Genomic DNA, 20,977 nt, shown 5'->3' on the forward strand with positions numbered 1-20,977 from the left:
GTGGCTTCCGTTTCACTTTTTTCCTTCAAGATTGTCACTAAGTACCTGGTACACTGCAAAAATCTATAAGTATTTTCTAAAACTATCAAGCTGCTCTGGAATAGTCAACAATTTAATTGTATGGTTTTCTAAATTAATTTTGAGGTAAAAATTAAAGCAGAAGATTTGTTAAGTTTAGAGAGTTACAATTGCATTACTTTTTAGATATTGATAGGTTTTGAAGCTCTGGAGGTTGATTGTACTTTGTTCTACTTCTAAACTTCATGGTATATCTCTTAATTTTCTAGCTTTGCTGGTGGAACATGGGATTGGGAATATTTAGGATTTGCATCCCCCGAGGTAAACTATTTCTTTTTATTTTTTTAACTTAGTTCTGCATATTCTAAAAATGCAGGTATGATTGCAATCTGCATGAAGAGCTTCCTTATTTTGATTCAAAGCATTTCAAATTGGTTTAAGCTTACCATTTTATTTCTTTCACAATAGAAGGAAATATATGCATAGCTAATTTTGCAATTACTCTAAACAATGCCTCTGCCATGGCTGTGGCTATTTAAGGTGGCATTAGACAAGCTGTGTTGTATCCATCATTTTCCCAGTACATAACCAGTTTTAAAATTGTATATAAACTGGTGTCTTAATGTGCTAGGGAACCTTCAAGTAATAAATATATGAAATTGTGTAGATAACTTGAATGCAACATCAGTTCAGCAGAATTTGACAAAAAGTCTTCAGAAATTTCCATCCTTCTGTAACAATCCAACAAAAATATACAGTCATACACCTAAGTATTGCTAGCCATTTGAAACATTTCTTTTTATGTATTGAAGCAGGATGGAAATTGCATACTTAAATGAACTTCTGCTACTTAACCAAGAATGAAAATTAAAATTTTTAAAGTGGATATTCCACTGTCTATATGTGGGAAAGAGTAAATAATGTTCAAGACTCGGCACTGAAATGTGAGAAGCTTCCTATAAAGCTTTCCTTTATCATCTTGATTTTTATTTGGTATTTTGAGAACATTAGATTAAAGCATTCCGTTAGGAAGGAAACTTCATTTCAGCATTTCCTTGATGCTGTTTTCTTTCTAGCTAGTAATTTTAAAGCATCCTGGAAAACTCCCATGTATTTTTTCTATATATTTCCTTTGCTATTGTTGGTGAGCATCATGCTGGTGAGAAAATAGCTTGCTTCTCTACAAAAGATCAACTTGCTTCTCCTATCTAGTTCCTCTAGTCCTTTTCTTTTTAAATAATTCCACATTTGATAATATCAAACTCATTGTGTCATTACTGTATCATCAGTGAAACTGGTTATGAGAAGAAGTTGACAAGAAATATGTTGTTAAGCTATTTAGCAGTAGGTGCCATTGCAGTCGTGCTTAGATGATTGCTTATGAGTTTTTGTGATTTGCCTAGATGTGGCACTGTATGATGCAAGTTGGTTTCTTTGCTACGTAGCCATCAAGGATACTTGCAACCACCTATGCTAAAGGAATTTTGTAGAACTAATAATAGTCATCTTCATTTATTTTAGTGAATTTCACTACAAAATTTTTTTACTTTTTACTGACAAGTAGTAGAATGTCTGTTAGAGATTGTTACAGAAAACAAAATCTTACTCGTTTTAGCAAGGAATGCTGCTTGTTGTAGACCATTGTGTGAAACCATGATGTTCCTACCCAATAAAGTTAAAACTCCTCTCGTTCATATGTATAAAATTGTTGCAAGTAATCAGAAATAAAATTTTATCAGTAGTAATCAAGATATCTTTCTAATGGTTAAAAAGTGACAAAAGTGAAACGGCTATCAGTAGAATCTATTATTTTATTGCAAACAGATAAGAGAGAAGATCTAATATGACTAATAAATTTTAGTAGTCAGTAATCACTTCTCATTATTCCTTATCCAATTCATAGTTACATAATTCTATATTTTAAAAATAATGCAGTTAAATTATTTCATATCAAGACTTTATTTTGTTTCGGGTCCTGCCTACCATTTAGGAAATCCCTGAGCTCCCTTGAGCTTGAAGAATATTTTAGAGAAGAATCACTTCGTGTGTGCCCTGTTTTTTATGCTGTTCCATGGGCTAACAAGCATCTACTACTAACCACTGTTGAAGACAGAATATTGGGCTAAATATACCTTTTGTCTGCTCCAGTACAGCTATTTTTATGCTCTTACAGTTTTCATGGATCTTCTTACATAGATAAAAGTCTGCCCGCACTGATCATTTTGTGACTATTATTTTTGGATTGCGTATGTCATTATGCATAAGAACTTGATCTGAAACACTTCATGGAAAATAAACACACCATCATAATACTGTCAAAATTAATAAGGTCATTGTGTTAAGAGAAATAACACTTCTGGATTTAAATTTTAGACACTTCAGATGTTGAGATATTCTAGGATGAAAAGTTATATAAGAAAGAAAAGCTAATGGTGCTGTTATCTTTCCCAAGTCATTTGGCCAAATGAAGCCTTTGGATTACAGATTTCCCAGCTGGAGGCATAGGGAAGAAAACAGCAATATTATTTTCAGAAGAGAAGAGTTAATACCTGTGTGTATATTTTTATTGCCTTCTGTAAATGAGAAACTCAGATTAACAGGAGATCTTGCAAGACGTCTTACCTACACAGTCAGCTTCAGTGTCAGCTGTACTATCTGGAAAGCATATCTGGAAATTTGCCTTCAGGCATAAAATTAGTCTCTTAATATTAGGAAAGGTATAGAAATCAAAACATTTCTTTCCAAATATTAAGATAATTAACCCTCGCGATGTTAGCTTGATGTGGCCAAAACTGACTCTTTTCCATAAATGTTATACAAACTGTCTTTGGTAAATACACACAACATGAGAAATTATGGGCTGCAGGAGTTCAAAGCCATATGGTATGGCTTAGCAGCAGCTCAAGTTAGGTAAAAATAGAGGAGATTTTAAATTCATGAAATAAAAATCCATCAAAGACTGTTCAGTAGAAGAGTATCAGCTGTGGCTGAAGAAGTTCCTGAGCCATAGTGTCCTAGAGGCTGGGAAAAGTATAACAAGTCCCAGTGTATGTCTGCCAGCTTTCGCTAGTCTTCCAAAGGTTATTTTCTACTGGCCATTGCTGGCAACAGGGGCCCTGAGATAGTCTATTGGTCTAATTCAGATTAATTGTTTTTATGTTCTAAAATCACTACATATATATTTATTAAAAAATGTGTCAATACGTGTGTATATAAAATTTGGCATCAAAGCTTTTAAACAAAAAATGTGTACTTAGAATTCTTTAAAAAGGGAGATTGCAAGTATTAAAATGTCAATAATACATCAAGTATATTTCTTTGCTAATTCATTATTTTACAGATTTAGGATTACCTTGGGTTTTTTATTATTATTTATTTTAAGCATTGCATGATAGAACTTGCAATTTATTTTTCTGAAAACAGATGATTTTATAATAAACCTATAAAATCACACATTTTTTATAAAAATGTGGTGCTTGTTACCTCAGAAAAATATTACTGCATGCTGCCCTGTATTTTGTAACCTTTGGTTTATGCAGGAATATGCTGAATTTCAGTATCGGAGGAGGCATAGACAGCGTCGACGTGGAGACATGCACAGTCTGCTGAGTAATACTCCAGATCCTGATGACCCCAGTGAGAGTACATTAGGTATGTTTGTGCCTGGGGCTGTTTTTTCTCTCTTCCTACTTCAGAAGGTGCTAGTAGGGACCACAGTGTTTGTTCTTCTGTGGATGCACTTTAAAGAAGTTTTAAATATATTGCTGTATTTTCCAGGATACAACATAAAGGCTTATTTTTGCGGTTTTGTATGTGATCTCCCTTAAGCCTTCTTTTCTCAAGGCTGAGAGAACTGAGTTTGTTCAGCCTTGAGAAAAGAAGGTTTAGGGGAGACCTTATCACCATGTTCCAATATTTAAAGGGTGGCTACAGAAAAGATCAAGACTCCCTTTTTACAAGGAATCACATAGAAAAGATGAGGGGTGAGGGGTACAACTTACTCCCAGGAAGATTCCAATTGGACACTGAAGGAAAATTTTTCACAATGAGAAGAGTCAATCATTGGAATAATTTCCCCAGGGAAGTGGTGGATTCCCCAACACTGGACACTTTTAAGATTCAGCTGGACAGGGAGCTGGGCCGTCTTATCTAGACCTGTGCTTTTGCCAAGAAAGGTTGGACCAGATGATCCTTGAGGTCCCTTATGATTCTATGAAGTGTTGCTGACTTCATTGTGGCTGCTCCTCTATTTAAAGAAAAGTGCATGGATCTTCCCACTAATGACTTCTCAGCTATTTAGAACAGGTTTGCTTTTCTGAAGAAATTTTGAAGAGCACATACTTCATATGACAGTCTTATCTATGTACCAGCTCTTTTATGCCGATTAAAAGTTGTGCTAAAAGAGTGTAGAAGAGTGTTCCCCTGCTACAGGCCTGCTGGAAGATAGTCACAAGGCTGTATTCCAAAATCCTGCTCAGAAACTCCTTTATTGGCAAAGGCAGCCAGGAAACAAGTTGGCATAGGCTACGACTTCCAGCACGCTGCTCTTCTAAGCAGTGCTATGGCTGGTAGCGCAGTCGCTTAAGGTCACTGTAACTTGGCTGTCTGGGCTGTCTCCGTTCTGCCAGGAGCTTTTGCAAAGGTACAAAAATAGCTTGAATCCAAATCATACTGTGACACTTTTTCTTCAGAGCTGCCAGTTGTGTGCTCGGTCTCTAAGCCATGCTGCACAAACTCTCATCTCTGTGTCTCATGAACTCAAATCCTATACATAGCTTGTCCTTTAAAAACAAAAGGAGAAATCCTTTACTGAGAAGAACTAAACAAAAGCATTCTTTATTTTAGAAACAATAAAAAGAACTTTGGTGAGCTTTGGTCCTTCCCTATTAGAAGTAAAATGCAAAACCATCTTGTTAGTTTGAGAACTAGAATTTGACTGTAACGCTTGGATATTGTAGTAATGACCAGTCTATACTGTTAAAGCATGCAAGAGAGAATTAGTATGTCTCACCTAATTTCATTTTGACTTTTGAAATGAAAATTCTATTTTCCAAAGTCAAGAGACTTACATTTATTTTTATTACAGAGCAGTTTTTCTGGAAACAGCATTTTACTTCTGGTTTTTTGTTGGCTGTTTTTAAGACAAGATGTTATACTCAACATCTAGTGATGCTGATTCCAGCAGTTAGTGATTGCTGAGGTATAAACTAACGACTCTACTCTTAATTTTGCTGCAATGTTATAGTAAAAATTAATGTAACATTAACATTACAGCTGAGTTGTTGTCTTTGAAAGAACAAAGAAATGATAAAACTTTGATTGTAATCCACCTGTGAATGCATCCTGTATTGTGTCCATGTGCAGTATTTTTCAAGACTTCCCATAAATCATGTATGTGCCTCAGAAGCGCTTTGCCCCTCCTGCCACAGGCTTATGCTCCTGATGGCATACCTCATCCTTTCAAAGAGAAGGAAAAAAAGAGTATTGAGAGCAGAAGGGTACAAATTAACCAGGCAGTCACTCCTAAAACAGTGGGGCTGGTGTTTTGCCACTGTGTAAGAGTTGGTGTGGAAGGAGTGTTTTGGATTATTTCATTCAGAGTGAGTAAAGGAGTAAAATTACACAGCTGGAATCCAAAACGAAGGAAGAGATTTTGTAAGTAAATAGCGGAGAAGGCTTCCTCACTGGTTCTTCAACCATTTTTGTTTCAATTGCCCAAACAGACACTCAGGAAGGTGGCAGTAGTAGAAGACATGGCACCTCCATGGTGAGTTCAGCTTCTATGGGTATTCTGCACAGCTCTTCGCTCCATGACTATACCCCTGTCAGTCACTCTGAAAACCAGGATTCTCTTCAGGTATCTCCCCTAATCTCTTTTCCATTCTCTCTGCTTTGCTTGCTTTCCACTGTTCTGCTTTTCTGTGTCATTTTGTCTCTCTGCAATTTTTCTTAATTCTTCAGTGAAAAAGGGGAGGATCTAGGACAACAAATAATACAGTCACACCAGTAAGAATTGCTAAACAATCACTAATGTAACAACAGTCTCCTTTTAAATTCTGCTGTCAACTGTGTCAGTAAAAATTGATTCTGATAAGTGACATGTAAGAATAACGAATGAATTTCAGATTTGAGCCCAAATTACTTTTAATCCAAAATATGTACAAGATGAAAGTTTTATTCTGAAAGCAACCTTATGTATTTCCACAGGCTCTGAGTTCTCTGGATGAAGACGACCCAAACATCCTGCTAGCTATTCAGTTATCATTACAAGAATCTGGCTTGGCCATAGACGAAGAAACAAGAGACTTCCTAAATAACGAGGCATCTTTAGGAGCAATAGGGACCTCTTTGCCTACAAGATTGGACTCTGCTCCCATAAGTATAGATAATCCAAGAGGTGCTTTGAGCAGCTCTGAGCTGTTAGAACTTGGTGACAGCCTGATGAGACTAGGTGCAGGCAATGATCCCTTTTCAGCTGATCGTCTTCATTCACACCCCTGCAGCGATACAAGGAGTGGATTATACTCAACATCTAGTGACGCTGATTCCAGCAGTCAGGATCCCAATACCAGTGAAAATCTACTTGGAAATATTATGGCCTGGTTTCATGACATGAACCCACAGAGTATTGCTCTGATCCCCTCAACAAGTACAGAAACAGATGAGGATTCACAGCAACCCAGTACTGAAGATGGGTCAGCAGGGCAACCGCATCTTAGAGACACAGGGCTGGAGCCTCAGGAAGAGCATGCACTATTTGAGGATGCACTCAAAAATGAAGGCAGAGGAACCCAAACAGAGGAAAGCACTTCTGAAGAAAACATTATTCCAGGTGAAATGGCATCACAAAGTGGTGATAATTACAGGGAGGTGACAAGCACCCTGGATGCTTCAGGAGATACTTCAAGTCAGACTCCTCAGACCTCAAGTGAATGGATTGAACGTGTGCATCTGGTATGAATAAAAACTAAATCTGGAGTAAAAGAATGGCGGTGACAGATGGTACAGTATGTGGAGTAAGCATTATGGAGGCTTTGATCCACATAATTACAGCTCAGTTGTAACCACTGATGTAACAACGGATATTTAGGAGTTCTCTTGAATTGTAGTTCTTTATAATAATGTGAACCTTTCAAGGAATATCCTTTGCATTTAATTAGGTAGTACTTGCCTTTTCGCTCTCAAGAAAAAGGAATAAGTAGGTTGTACTCCACATTCCTAATACAATGCAGCATCTGTTTAGCCTTAGGTTGATGATCCTTAACTTGAAAGTACAGATTAAAGGCTTACACTGATTATTTTGGTTGGTTTTCCTAAGAAATAGTTTATTCCATTTTTTAGAACTCATTCTTTCACCAGAATAACATTTAGCAATTCATTTGCATTTTGGTTTTGTTTTCCATAACTTTTCCTTACCCGTTTTTCATTTTTGTTAGCAGTGTGAACGGAGGTATTTAATGCTTCTCTTTAGTACTGCTCCAGGAACAAGTTTTAGGGGATATTATTTCCCACTAAAATCAAAGATTTTTTCATGTCTATTTACAGTCCAGATGTGCCAAACTGTGAATAGTTAGCTGGCAGTAGCCTAACAAAACAGTGCAGTGTTACTCTATCAAACTAATCCCACAATTCTTAGCAGTGAAAGAAACCACTGGGTAGCATTGCTTCTCTAAATTTAACTGGCATGTGTTGCCATGGTGACTGCATTTAGTTAAATGTAGCCTGTATCTTAAGTTAATAAAACCTAATGCTGCTGTTAAACAGTTATTTTAAATATTAAAATACAGTGAGTTAGCAACAGCTATGCTGTATTTTAAGAGACACTTTAATGGAAGTGCAATCATAGTTCTTTGTTTTCATAATTCTACAAAGCATTCTATGCACTAATAGTGCAATTACTTTTAATGATAACATTTTATAAAAATGTAGGAGTACAGAATTTTCATATATTAGCCAGTCCCACAATTAAAGTTCAGATAACACATTCTGCTCAACATGTTATGGTGCCTTTGCCTAACCCGACTGGATAGTTGCCACAGTTAAACAAGTAATTCCAATTCAGTGTCTGTTCTGGAGTAACTATGCTATTAATTGCAAAGACCTCCATAAAACCACCCATGGCCTTGCCTTTACAGTAAATAACTAAATGTTCAGTCAGTGTTTTTGCATAAACAAAACACTGCTAGGTATTTGTTCAATTGCACAATATCCATTTGCTGTGTGATTACTGTTTAATGTAAAAAAAAATAAAAAATAAAAAACCCACAAAAAATCCTTTTCCTAGTTGTTGTACCGTGGAAAAAAAAATACTGGTTTTAGATTTGCTTAAAAGCATCAATCTACAGTTAGTGAGATACAATGGTACAGTATGTAATTACAACTAGAGTAAGTTGTTGAAATGGCTGTTTTAATTACATATAATCAAAACTTGTCATAACACAAGCAAATTATGTACACTCCATTTTAAGTTTTGCTTAACTGTTACCAGAGATTTGTTGATATGATATAAAAGTTTATTACTACTGAGTGTGTATAGGCAAGTGTCATGATAGCAAAGTTTATGTATTGACTACTGTGAGTTCAAGTGAGTGTTTTGGTAACTAATTCATGCAAATCCAGCTTTTGAACCTTGCAGTCACAGGGTTCATATTAGTAAAAAATTAAATAAGAATATTTTACCCTTACCCCATTAAAAACTTGTTCACTTTGCAAGCATCTTTAGAGAGAAGGGAATAGAGTAGTCTCAAACCATTTTCCAACTTTTCCTCTAGCCACCCGACTCCTGACATAATCCTGAACCTTTGGACATCTTTGAAAAATACCCATTTTAAATTGTTCTGTGGTATAAAATCCTTCAACTAAAACGGTTCTTCATGAACTATCATCATGGTCTGAAAGTTGTTTAGCTCACCTAGCTTCCTTGGATTGCAATTTCTGAATAGAAAGATTCTCACAAAAAGATTGTGTATCGCATTGAGATGTCTTGCAAAGTTGCAGTAAGATATGTAAGAGTGCTCTCTGTGAAGATAGTGGAGTTTGTGGGTTCTGGTTTTTTGTAATTTGGTTAGGTTGTGCAGTATATCCATTGTTTCCGTGTTATTCTTATGAGCATGAAATTAGCCTATTAAATTTGTATTTTCTTGGTACTTATTTTAACACCATAGTCATTGACTTTACAATTCGAAAATAAAGTTTGGCAAGACTATTTTGTAAACCTGTTAATTTTATAATGTAAAAAAATTACTCTAACCTTGAATTGTTATTTGCACTTTCATAGTCTATACTTGATACATTCCCACTTTATATACAAGTAGGATACTACAACCATGTAGATGTTTGGCCAAATGAATGCTGTTAATAATATGTAAAATTCTTTGATTAAACATTTATTACTTAAACTAATTCCATTCTGTTTCATTACATCTTAGACTTACAGTACCAGATTCTTAAGACCGATGACAGACATTTTTAGGATATGTTCAGTCCTGTGCCAGATTAGCTGGGGAGCATATAGTAAGTTGAACGTTTTGATTTGTAAATATAAGGTACCTATATTCATTAAGCTTTGAAAACAAAATCTAAAATAGACAATTTAGTCTCAATTGCTACAGCCTTATTTTGTACTTGTTTTTTGTAAAGAGTAATGCCTTGTCATTACAAATAGTGGCACTAAAGAGAGTAGGGGGAATAATTTTTGAGGAAGACCCTGTTAATTAGTGTTACTGAAGTGCCACTTAATATCCAGTCTCCATTGTTACCAGGAAATTCCAGACTGCCTCTGTTACGTTAACAGGCACTAAACTGTTCTGTTCGTTGTTACAGTAATTTAATTAGCTTCCTCCAACAAGCATGCCAAGATACTGGAGAGCTTCTAAAATCTAATACACAAAGTTGGATTAGTCACTGCAAGGCACTTTCCATCACCTGCTGCTGTGCTGTCACTGCATATGCTGCAATTAGCAAGTATGAGTTTTAACTAAGACTGGGAGTATCGCAAGAGAGATTTTTGGTTTTATGGCAGCTATCTATATGATAGATTCACAGATTTAAAACATACTTTCTGAAGTGTTTAAAATCACAACAATATGCTTCAAAATCAGACACCCCCACAGCCCAGTTTCAGACATCTCTTTATCACTTCACTGTTACCTTCTCCTCATCCTCTTCCTCTCTCCCAGCACACGAGGCATCTCACTGTAATACTCACGGAGGCTGGTAAGAATGGAAACCAAACATTAATATAATGATAGTTTCTTTACTAAAAATTGTCTAGACAATCTACTCAGATAATGTACTGATCATTGTCCTTATTCTTCTGTACATCAGCCAGATATGGAAATGTGAAAGATGTGGAGAAGCCAGTGATGATGCAACACTGAGTCTCATTTTTTACCATCTTGTCCTTTTGACTGAAGAGTAAAGCACAAGATGTGCATCAAAAGGAGGAGACGGACCCCCTTAAATACTGCACAAAACTGTTTGCTGTTGGCCTTTGTATGAGGGCAAATAAATGAATGAAGGCTTGACTTTCTGCAATGATATGCTTTCATTCCACTTCAAAAATAGGCAAGTATAGAATTTATACTATTCTCCAAATATATAACCACATAAAACAATGTAAGTAGTTCATAAAAAATTACTAAGAATAATGGAGTAAAGAAAAAATGTTTCCTAACTTAACTGCAAAGCCCTTTTTTCCTCAGCTCTTCATAGGTCACATCTCACCAATAATATGTTAAAGCTAATTGTTAATGGGATGGTGTTATTTTAAAATTATGCAGGTCTTGATCTTTACAGAAATCCTTTCTGCAGTGAAATATGAACTTGAGAAGGTCATTTGCATGACTATCCAGATAAATGGAATATAAGCAAGAAAATATTTAATATATGCAGATAAATATTCAGTACTGCAAATATATAGTCTTAAGGATTCAGATTATAGTGCTATTTTCATCCAAGCCTAAGTGTCAAATCCACCACAAGATACTGGAAAAAAAGATGAGGGATTTCATCTTGGAGCTTTTACTCTTGGAGTTCACTACATAAGAATGATTTGCCTTTACATCAGTGGTTTTAAGGAGTGCTTAGCAGGTTATGAACCCAGGTGGTTTTCTATGAGCAATAGAGAATATAACTATTCAAATTATTCATCAGTTCTGTTTTGGCCACTGCACCTTCTGCTCTAATTATCATATCAATTGTATTTATAGTAATATATTTGAAAAAAAGGTCTTACTCGAGTGCTAGCATTTTTACTCTGCAAATGCTACAGTCAGTCTTGCTGTCCACATTTTTTAGCATGGAAGTCCATGTAGCCAACATCATCACCTTCAGGTATGCAAACAAACAGCAATGTCATATTAATTAGCCAGTCAAGATTCACTAACGCAATTGCAAACAATACTAGAATTTATACATGTTATAGCAGAAATGTTTACATTCTGCAATTCAAAAAAAAAAATCATATTTTAAAATTGGTCATCTCTATTTTCTGTTCAAGCATCAGGAGTTTGAGGCTCTCCTCCTGACCATTATATCTTTCCATGTAATTCAACAGCAGGCACTTACTTAAAATTCCGGTTCTGTTTTTTGGAGCATATACAAACACCGTTATTGAGCACAGCAGTCCAAATTCTGCTTGGCTGTAATTTAGCCATCCAACTCCGTTCTCCATGATTTGAGATTCATTATGTCCTGGAAGGCAGAAGAAATTGGTAGACTCTTTGATGGTCTAAGTAAAAACCACGCTTGCTCTATTTGTACAAAGTGAGCACAATATACATGGCACAGAAAGAAACATTAGGATGTAGACCTTTACAGTGTATATAATGTTTATTCGTGATACAAGGAGATATGCAAGATATGTAGACAAAGTAACTTCCTCTTGATACACAGCCAGTCTTGATGGATTTGTGCACTTTCTGCTCCAGATCTTCTCCAAAATAGTGTTAGAGATTTAAACTAGGTACGTGGGTGAGATAACACCAGAGATGCACTTTGAATAGACCATCAAAATACAGGACATAACCCATTTGTAACTACTGTTAAAAAAAAAAAAACAAACCAAACATTTTTCATAAATGATCTTATTCTGCTCTGTAGACTCACATTGGAAATCTTTACACTGAAACATAACAGCAATTTGTTATGTAAAGAAAATACATCCTCTTATCCTTTCCTATTACAGTGCTGTTCTCGTGCCTGTCAGCCCTTCTAAGTTTTGCTTGAGTACAGGGCTTCTGCTATATCAACACAGCACAGCAGCCCAGTTTCATCTGTGAAGAAACATCAGTGAACTCAAATAAGGATGAGTGTAGTTCTACATTGTAATAACAAAGCAGACAAAGGTTGAAGTTCGCTAACAGAGCCCCTGTCCCCTGCAACCCATAACCCCCGAGTATTCAGCAACTCTCAAATCTGAATATTTCAGCTATATATATATAAAGAGTTAAGTATCAAGTAACAAAAAAGTTAACCCATGCTAATTTTATTGCGTGTAACTAGAATAAAAGTCTCGCTGATAAAATTTTTGACAAAATATCTTAACCGCTGCCCTTTGTTACCTGTCCAGCAAGGTAGGGAGTGATCAAATGGGACTGACAGCAATCGCTGCCTCTCCGTCATGGTAACTGTAGTGGCCTTTCACAAAGCCAACAGAACAATCATACTAAGTGCACTGTAATCCCAAAGTGTCGTTTACTAAGGTTGCATTTAAATGACAGCCATTAACGAAGCCACAGTGTGTCAAGAAATACTGAATTAAAACTCTTTTCTGCCAACATTACATGAATATGGTTGGCTGAAAGCCACTAAATTAGCTGAAATTATCTCCTCAGATTAGGTTTCATAAATCTTGAGCATTTTTAAAATTCAAGTTATTATTTAAAAGCAGAAGGAAAAAATCACAATGGAGAAGTTATCAGGACAATATACAGTAGCATGTTTAATTAGAATATACAGACATATGTAAAACAGATGCATCCTACATTTGTGGCAGAAGAGGAAAAGACTCTGCAGCATTGTTTTAGAGAAGAAGCCAGGAGTGGGGAAGATGGTAAAAAGGCTACAGTAAAACTGGAGTTGAAAAAACCCAACTATTTCCAGATAAGCTGGTGTCGTAGTTCAGCCCCGACTGGGACCAGACTACGCAGTCTCTCTCTCACTCCCCCCACCCTCCAAGAGAACAGGGGGAGATGATATAAGAAAAACAGCTCAAGGTTTGAGATAAGGACAGGGAGAAATCCTTAAAGTTACTGTTACGGGCAAAACAGACTCGACTTGGGGAAAACTATTCATTTATTACTAAAACTAACAGGATACTGAGACAGAGAGCAAGATAACCTCCCTCCACCCCTCCCTCTTCCCGAGCTTAACATTATCTCTACTACCTTCCCCGCCAAGCGGCACAGGGGGGAAGAGGGAATGGGGATTGCGGTCAGTTCATCACACGTTGTTTTATGCCGCTGTATCATCGTTGGGGGAAGAACTCCTCGCATTCCTCCTCTGCTCCAGCGTGGGGTCCCTCCCACGGGCCACAGTCCTTCGTGAAACTGCTCCGGCGTGGGTCATCTCTTCCACGGGGTGCAGTCCCTCTAGAACAGCTGTCCCAGCGGGCCCTCCACAGGCCACAGCCTCCTTCAGGCCTCCACCTGCCCCTGCATGGGGTCCTCCATGGGCTGCAGGTGGATCTCTGCCCCTCTGTGGACCTCCATGGGCTGCAGGGGGACAACCTGCTCCACCATGGTCGTTCCCACAGGCTGCAGGGGAATCTTGGCCAGGAGGCGCATTACTCCTCCCCCTCCTTCTCCACTGACCTTGGCGTCTGCAGCCGTTCCTCACAACAGGCTGGCAGACGCCTCTCAGGATCCTTTTTACATCTTATTCACTTCTCATCTCCTCTCCACTTCTTGCAGCCAGGCTGGGCCGAGTTGGGAGGGTGAGGCCTGCAAGGCCCATGAGGCTCGCGCCTCCCCCTCTCTGCCCCCGCTCAGCTGCTTCACATCTTCCCATTTTTTCTCTGTTTTCCCCTTCTTAAATACGTTAGCGCAAAGGCGTTATTAGGGGACATTCGGCTACCAATTGGCTCAGCCTTGGTCCGCCCTAGGCCTGGCCGAGTCCACTGAACAAAGGGGAGCGACTTCTAGCAGTTTCCTACAGAAGCTACCAGCTTAGGCCTCCCCTCACTTAACAAAACCAGAACAGCTTGTTACTCATTAACACTATCTTATCAAATTTACAGGATAAAAACCCTCACAAATTATTAGGTACTTACCTGGGCAGAAAGTACCACCATCACTCATTTCTACCCGATTTCTACACAGACCAGTGATGATATGCCAACGTGACAGCACTGAGAGGGCCCCAGCAGTGGAGAACTTGTGAGGGCAGTGGGAAGGAAAGCAGGCAGAAGCTGCAAGATGAGTAGTGGTAAGAGTGTAAAGGTCTCTGTGAGATCACTGATCTGCCAGATAATCACATAAAACTACAGAGGGATGGATTAAAGAAGCAGAGAAAAATAATAACAACACAAGAGCTATGAACAGTTTAAAAAGAGATGAAGGTGAAACAGGATTTAAATCAAAATGTAAAAATAAATTTGGCACCTGAGACAAGAAAGTCAAAGCTCGTGTGAAAGAGAGGAGAGCAAGAGGTTAAGCGTAGCTGCCTGTGGGTCAGTACCAACCCAGGCAAGCTACAAGGAAAGCAACGACTGGGAACTGTGTCCTCCAGCCACTGCACTCGCACTGCATGCAAGTAAGCAGATCCCTGAAAATTATGGCTATTAATTTTGCAATGCCTACCGTAATACCATTGAATTAAATAGCCTCTCTTTTACATAAAATTATAATCTGATTTTAACAGGATCATTTTCCTCTACGTAAAAAAATCTTATTAAAGAAGAAAATTATTTGTTCTTTCTGTCCACTGAGAACAAGACAAAAATATATCAACTTAATTTGCACCAAAGGTTTAAATAAAATGTAAGGATGAAGGATAACAGCCAAGTATGGAAATGAAGAGGCTGTAAATCTTTGTGTGTGAGTGGGCATTTCTTTCTTAACATCATACTGGAGAAACAGCTGTAAGGGATAACTTGCTGCCATGTAAGTTGCATCAGGGTGAGGAACCACTGCTAGATCCATGCTTCCTGCGTTTAGCTGGCAAAGCTTCACAAAGACACGCGTTCATTCCTTAGCCTTTTGAATTATTTGATATGCGACTGAGGGTTCTTGCAAAAGGGGCTGTTGGCTTAATGAAGATCAAAGCTGGCGTAGATTGAGAGTAAGGTTCACAGTCACGGTTCTCCTGAATGAGAAGGACTATTTGAGTGCATCCCTTGTCCTCGGATTTTCTGGCGAGTAGGAAGGATGACAGTTGTACACCGTTGAATGATGAAATCCAGCATCCTCCTGCAACAGGAGCAGAGCGGGTACCAGTGGCAGCTTCTGTGCTGTGCTACACCCACCGGGTCTCCCCCTTGACTGCCGCTGGCGCTTGCGGGGATGGCAAGGCCGCTGCTCTCTTGTCACGTTGCCGAGGCAAGAGATGGGCCCTGCTGGGAACAGGGACTCCCTCTTCGGGGTCCGAGAGCCAACACTCGCTCTCTGCCATACCTGAGGCAAACAGGTACGCTGCCAGGACGGGGACCCACGGGGCTCCGCTCTGCCCTCGAAGCCTCCCCGCCGAGCCGAGGCCCCAACCCGCCGGCGGGGCCGGGCCGGGCCGCAGCCGCCCGCCTGTGCGGGGGCCCAAGCGCGGCGGGCCCCGCGGGGCTCGGCACGGCGGGCGCTGAGGCCAGGCGATGCGGGCCCCCGCGGCGGTCCCGCAGCCAGCAGAGGGCAGGGCGGGCCGCCCCGCTCCTCCCGCCGCGCCGCAGCACAGCGACATCCGCCGCCGGCGGGAAGGGGCCGGCGCCGGGGCCGGTGTTGGCGCCGCGCTCTCCGCCGCGTCTCGCTGCCAGGGGCCGCGGGCCCCGCCGCCGGCCGCAGGATGCCGCTGGGGCTGAAGCCCACCTGCAGCGTGTGCCGCAGCACCTCCTCCTCCATGTGGAAGAAGGGCGGGCAGGGCGAGATTCTGTGTAACAACTGCACGGCCCGCTCCGCGCCGCCCGGGCCCGCCGCCTTCGCCACCACCTCGGCCGCCGCCCAGCACAGCAACGGCGGAGGCGGCGGCGGCGGGAAGCAGGTGAGCCCGCCGGGGCCGAGCGAGCCACGGCGGGGCGGGCAGGGACGGGCCGGCCGTACCCGCCCGGGACAGCGCCCTTCCGTGTATTTATTCGGTGACTTCCCCTCTAGAGCAAGCAGGAGATCCACCGGCGGTCGGCGCGGCTGCGGAACACCAAGTACAAGTCGGCGCCCGCCGCGGAGAAGAAGGTTTCCACGAAGGGGAAGGGCAGGCGGCACATCTTTAAGTTAAAAAACGTAAGGTGGTGCCAGTGTGGCTTTTTGCGGCCGGGATGGGGAGCGGGGGGCGGCAGAGCGCCGTGTGCGCGGCGGGGCAGGCCCGGAGCCCAGGCTCGCCCCCCGAGGCAGCGCGTCCCCGCGGCGGGCCCACGGGCCCCCGCCGGCCTCCCCTTGCCCGTGTTGGGCGTTTTGCAGCTCCTGTCGCAAAATCCGCCCGAAGCCGGGGCGGGAAGCGGGTGTGATCAGTGCCAGGGCGGGATTGTTCCTCTGTCACCGGCCCGCTCAGCGTCCGGCCCTGCCGGCTCGTTTCTGGAGGGAAGGAGATTTGTGTGAACAGAAACCACTCGTGTGAATTCCGTACTTCCTTCCCCACTTAAAATCCTCAGAATGGAAATGTTAGCTTCATTGTTTTCAGTTTTAAAGAACCAATGTTTAACATGTTTGCACCTGATTTCTCATTTTTACTAACTTTCTAAGACAACAGTGTATCAGCATGTTGTCTAAAAGGAAAAAAAAACTCTGGAATTATGTTACGTTTGGTTTTAACGCTTTTGATTTTCCATTTCTGTGTTCTTTCCTTAGCCCATCAAGGCTCCTGAGTCTGTATCCACTATAATTACAGCAGAATCAATCTTCTATAAGGTACGGTTTATGCAAGTTCGTTTGCAAAAAGGATCTTGCCATTTCCGTTTCCAATCTCAAAAGTTACCACAGACAGGGAAAGCAGCAGGGATGTATTCACAGAAGCTGTTCTTCCTTGCCTGGCAGTTGTGTAGGATTTTGCTCTGTCCTGTGTCATTGCCATTAAGTCTTGCAAAGTCGTTTACAACAGTAGTTTACATAGTTGTCATTGCCCCATTTTTTTTTTTCTTTCAAGAAAAAGATGCCTCTGGTTTCCTTAGTCATTTTCGCAATTGAGGTGTTTAAACTTTAAACTTTCACCGTGCAGAGGTCAAGCAAAAGTGACTAGAGCTGATTATTTAAATTTGTGTGATGTTTCCTACCTTAGGCCTGTAGAAGGGATGGATTGCGCTACCCTAACATCTGAACTGGCGGCCGATTCAGAGCTGGGTGCGAGCAGTCTCAGACACCCTGGGAACAAGGTGTGCTGACTGTTGCAATGAAAGCAGAAGCCAGCCTTCTCACGTTCATGCTTGAGAGCATTTTTACCAGCATGCTGTGGTGTTAGTGTTTTGAAGTTCTGAAATTTGCTTTTGTTTCCCAGTAGTACAAACAAACCATTCGAAATGTCTTTTCTCCCAAAGAAAGGTTCAGGATAGCCACTGGGAGACTGCACAGCGAGAGAAGAAATGGTAGACTGAGCTTCCATATGCTCTCTAGAGGCCTAATGCTTTGTGTGTCACATCCCAGATGAATCTTTGTTTGCTGTTGACTAGTTCAGCAGAGAATTGATGCATTTTCTATTTTGGGGTTTTTTTTTTTGCAGAAAGTCCTAAGAATTATGTCAAAAGTTGCATTTAACCTGATCTCTTTATGCAAAATGTTTCTATTTTGCTACTTTGCTCTGTTGTTGAGAAGGGGATTTTGGGGGGGTTTTGAGGTCTTTTAAACCTATTTGAAAAACAAAACCCTCCTGGGTGATGCCTGGCAAACTACGTTATTGGTAGTGCAGGCACTGCTTTGTGTGGTGCCACGGTTGTTGTAACATGCAGGGAGTTGCCTTTGCTGTGAAGCCTCATGAAGGTGGCAGGAGGTGGATTTGTGTTTTGGGACTCCTTTGCATTCAAATGAGAAAACTTCTTCATACACAGAAAGCTGCATTCCCTGCATGCACAGGGAAATTACTTCAGGTGCTTTTTCTAGAAGGTGGTGTTGCACTGTCTTGCTTCTGACAGAATGAGACCATCTCCACTCTGCAGACAGGTGGCTTGGCAGTCCTGGGAGAGGGGGGTGTGGTGCAGCCACGAGAGCTGTGTCTTTGAAGGCAGAGGAGGCCAGGTTGCTTCTGAGACATCTGGCAGACAGACACCATGTGGAATTGCCTCCTGGTCTCAAAAGCAATTCTGGGACTGAACTCAGACTCCTAGAGATTAGATCATCATGCACAAGCACTGATGACTGCACTCTATCTTACACCACCGTTCTTTTGCATGTGGCTGAATTAAAGCTGTCTTTCAACACCAGGATAATCTGAGATAATTTAAGATACGGATGCATAGGATATTAATGAACGAGAATCAGAGTGAGGCTTCATTGTTTCATTGAATTGTCGTTTGTATGTTTTCTAGGGTGTGTACTATCAAATTGGAGATGTTGTTTCAGTGGTTGATGAGCAGGATGGAAAAACATACTACGCTCAGATCCGTGGGTTTATTCAGGACCAATACTGTGAAAAGAGTGCTGCACTAACCTGGCTCATTCCTACGCAAGCCAGCCCCAAAGATTGTTTTGACCCAGCATCCTATATCATAGGTAATCTCTAAAGCTTCATTTTATACAACTATATACATGTGCCTAGATTAATGCAGAGTTGTAATTTTTTTTTTTAATTTAGAGAAATCATTTATGTAATTACCGCGTTTTAGACCCTAATCCTGTAAGTCTCTAGTTTACTCTAATAAGCTTTTTAATTTCTCGTCTATGTAATATGCTGCAGTGAGTGTGATTACGTAAGTATTTGTGCTCACCGGCACGATTATAGTCTTGCAGCTTTAAGGATCAAATTATTACTCCGTAGATAGAATCAAAGTTATTACAGTATAAACCTGGTTAGTATAACAGTCCAAGCTGTTTCTTTCAAAGTGACCTGAATTAGCTGATCTTCATCTTGGCTACTTAAAATACATCGCATGCAAGCACTGGCATAGAGAGGGTCCTGGTACTGATTATGAAATTATTAATAATTCAGAAAAGTCCTTTTGATAGGCAGGCCACAAATAGTATCTGTTTAAAATACATTAACGAAAGTACTTCACTCAAGTAACAGAATGCTTCAAATGGAGGGAAAAAGAAAAAAGATCAGCCCAGCAAAAATAAAGATAGCAGTTTCTCAACCAGTATCTGCGGACAATTTGGCAGCAAAGTCATTGATTGAAAGGTGCATTCTCTAAGGGATGTTGGCTATTGTTGCATATTTTTAGGTCCTGAATACTCCAGTTCTATGTCTTTAAATTTTGTCTTTGAAGATTATTTTTTTTTTTTTTCTTAGGACCAGAAGAAGATCTCCCAAGGAAAATGGAATATTTAGAATTTGTTTGTCATGCACCTTCAGAATATTTCAAATCTCGATCATCTCCCTTCCCGACTGTTCCTACAAGACCAGAGAAGGGCTATATATGGACTCATGTGGGACCTACTCCTGCAATCTCCATTAAAGAAACTGTTACCAATAATTTATAATTTTTTAAAGGAACACTTTGGATGAGTTATTTTGAATGTATTCTCAGGTCTGTGAACCTCATACAGGAAGTTTTTTAAAAAAAACGATAAAATGTTCATTTTACTTTCTGGATTATGGTATTTATTGTAAATTATATCAGATCTTTAAAGTGAAAGTTTTCTCTCCATTTGATGCATCATTTCTGTGCTCGGTTCTTCAGACATTATTGCTCATTTGGGGACAAAACCACAAGTTTCGTGTCATCTTTGATGAGCAAATAATTGACTTCTGAAAGTTGCCTTTAGTGTTCTTATTTTCTAACTTATTTTCCAGAAAAGGAGTTAAAAGACTCTTAATCATCGAGCAGTTTTTATACTTGTTCAGTTTAGTTAACTGTGACTGCAGTTCTTGTTTACTTCTTAAATAGTTTAAGACGAGCTTCAAAGAAACCCTGGCCTTGGTCAGTGATGCAGTTAACAGTTTTCTGGTACGCTGGAGAGGAGTGATCTACTTCCATTTCTCTTCAGACGACAACCTATCATCTGCCAGGCGGTGCTCTATTTAACAGTCACCTTTTAAGGGAATTTTGTTCAGCTGAATCTAAAATGTGGGCCTGTGTAGGTAGGTTCCTGCTAAACTTTGCTTACATAAAGGGATAAATTTATTGGAAAGCCGGGTGCAGATTTAAAAGCTAATGTTATTGGGCTTTGCTGTCCTGGCATCGTCTTGGCAGAAATGCATCTTTATTTTCAGAGCAAGCCAACACTGACGTATGATTTGAATTTCACACTGTTGCTATTTGTGTGTGCGTTAGCCTGATCTCTTAAAATGGATTTTACATTGTTTTTTCAGTCTTTGGAATTAATGATGGTAATTAAAAAATCCTCAAGCAATTCAAATGAAAAAAAATTTGCTAAGAAAATAAAGACTAATTTTGTATATTGACAGTCTCAGTACACCAATGAAAATATTTATTTAAGTAGCAGAGCTGGAAGAATGCCACGTACTAAAATACCAGTGTTAAAGTTCCCTGCACTAAACGTTTAGAAGCCAGTCGGCTCAAAACCCTGTAAGAAGTGCATAGATGGCCTGAACTCCTTGGGGTTAGTGATTCCTGCTGCCTATGAAGGATACAAGATGTAAATAGCCTTAAATTTAGACTTATATTTAGTTTTCAGCTTTTTAGTTTTTGGGCATGTGAGACCATAGCACCCAG

The 20,977-nt window shown here is 40.1% G+C and overlaps 2 protein-coding genes across 7 annotated transcripts in view; both read left to right on the plus strand.

Moving 5' to 3' along the window:
* ANKIB1 (ankyrin repeat and IBR domain containing 1) overlaps positions 1–10,476 on the plus strand; it is a 102,971-nt gene extending 92,495 nt beyond the window's left edge. The window contains exons 17-22 of one of the 6 annotated variants that reach the window (XM_086742300.1): positions 288–339; positions 3,576–3,669; positions 5,742–5,875; positions 6,226–6,972; positions 9,447–9,531; positions 10,345–10,476. In XM_086742300.1, the coding sequence (XP_086598426.1) occupies positions 288–339; positions 3,576–3,669; positions 5,742–5,875; positions 6,226–6,972; positions 9,447–9,531; positions 10,345–10,397 (1,165 nt within the window). In that variant the 3' untranslated portion in view covers positions 10,398–10,476. Of the gene's footprint in view, positions 1–287; positions 340–3,557; positions 3,670–5,741; positions 5,876–6,225; positions 9,421–9,446; positions 9,532–10,344 lie in introns of those variants that run through there. The other 5 variants (XM_086742299.1, XM_086742301.1, XM_086742302.1 and 2 more) reach the window with 5 other exon arrangements.
* A 5,441-nt stretch (positions 10,477–15,917) lies between these two features.
* Positions 15,918–20,706, plus strand: GATAD1 (GATA zinc finger domain containing 1). The gene is made up of 5 exons (XM_086741588.1): positions 15,918–16,203; positions 16,314–16,439; positions 17,004–17,063; positions 18,671–18,854; positions 19,591–20,706. The coding sequence occupies exons 1-5, from the start codon at positions 16,009–16,011 to the stop codon at positions 19,779–19,781; spliced, it is 756 nt and encodes a 251-aa protein (XP_086597714.1). The 5' UTR covers positions 15,918–16,008; the 3' UTR covers positions 19,782–20,706.
* Positions 20,707–20,977: the final 271 nt, after the last annotated feature.

This window comes from Chlamydotis macqueenii, chromosome 2, assembly GCF_036417535.1.
Source record: "Chlamydotis macqueenii isolate bChlMac1 chromosome 2, bChlMac1.mat, whole genome shotgun sequence".
Taxonomy (NCBI): domain Eukaryota; kingdom Metazoa; phylum Chordata; class Aves; order Otidiformes; family Otididae; genus Chlamydotis; species Chlamydotis macqueenii.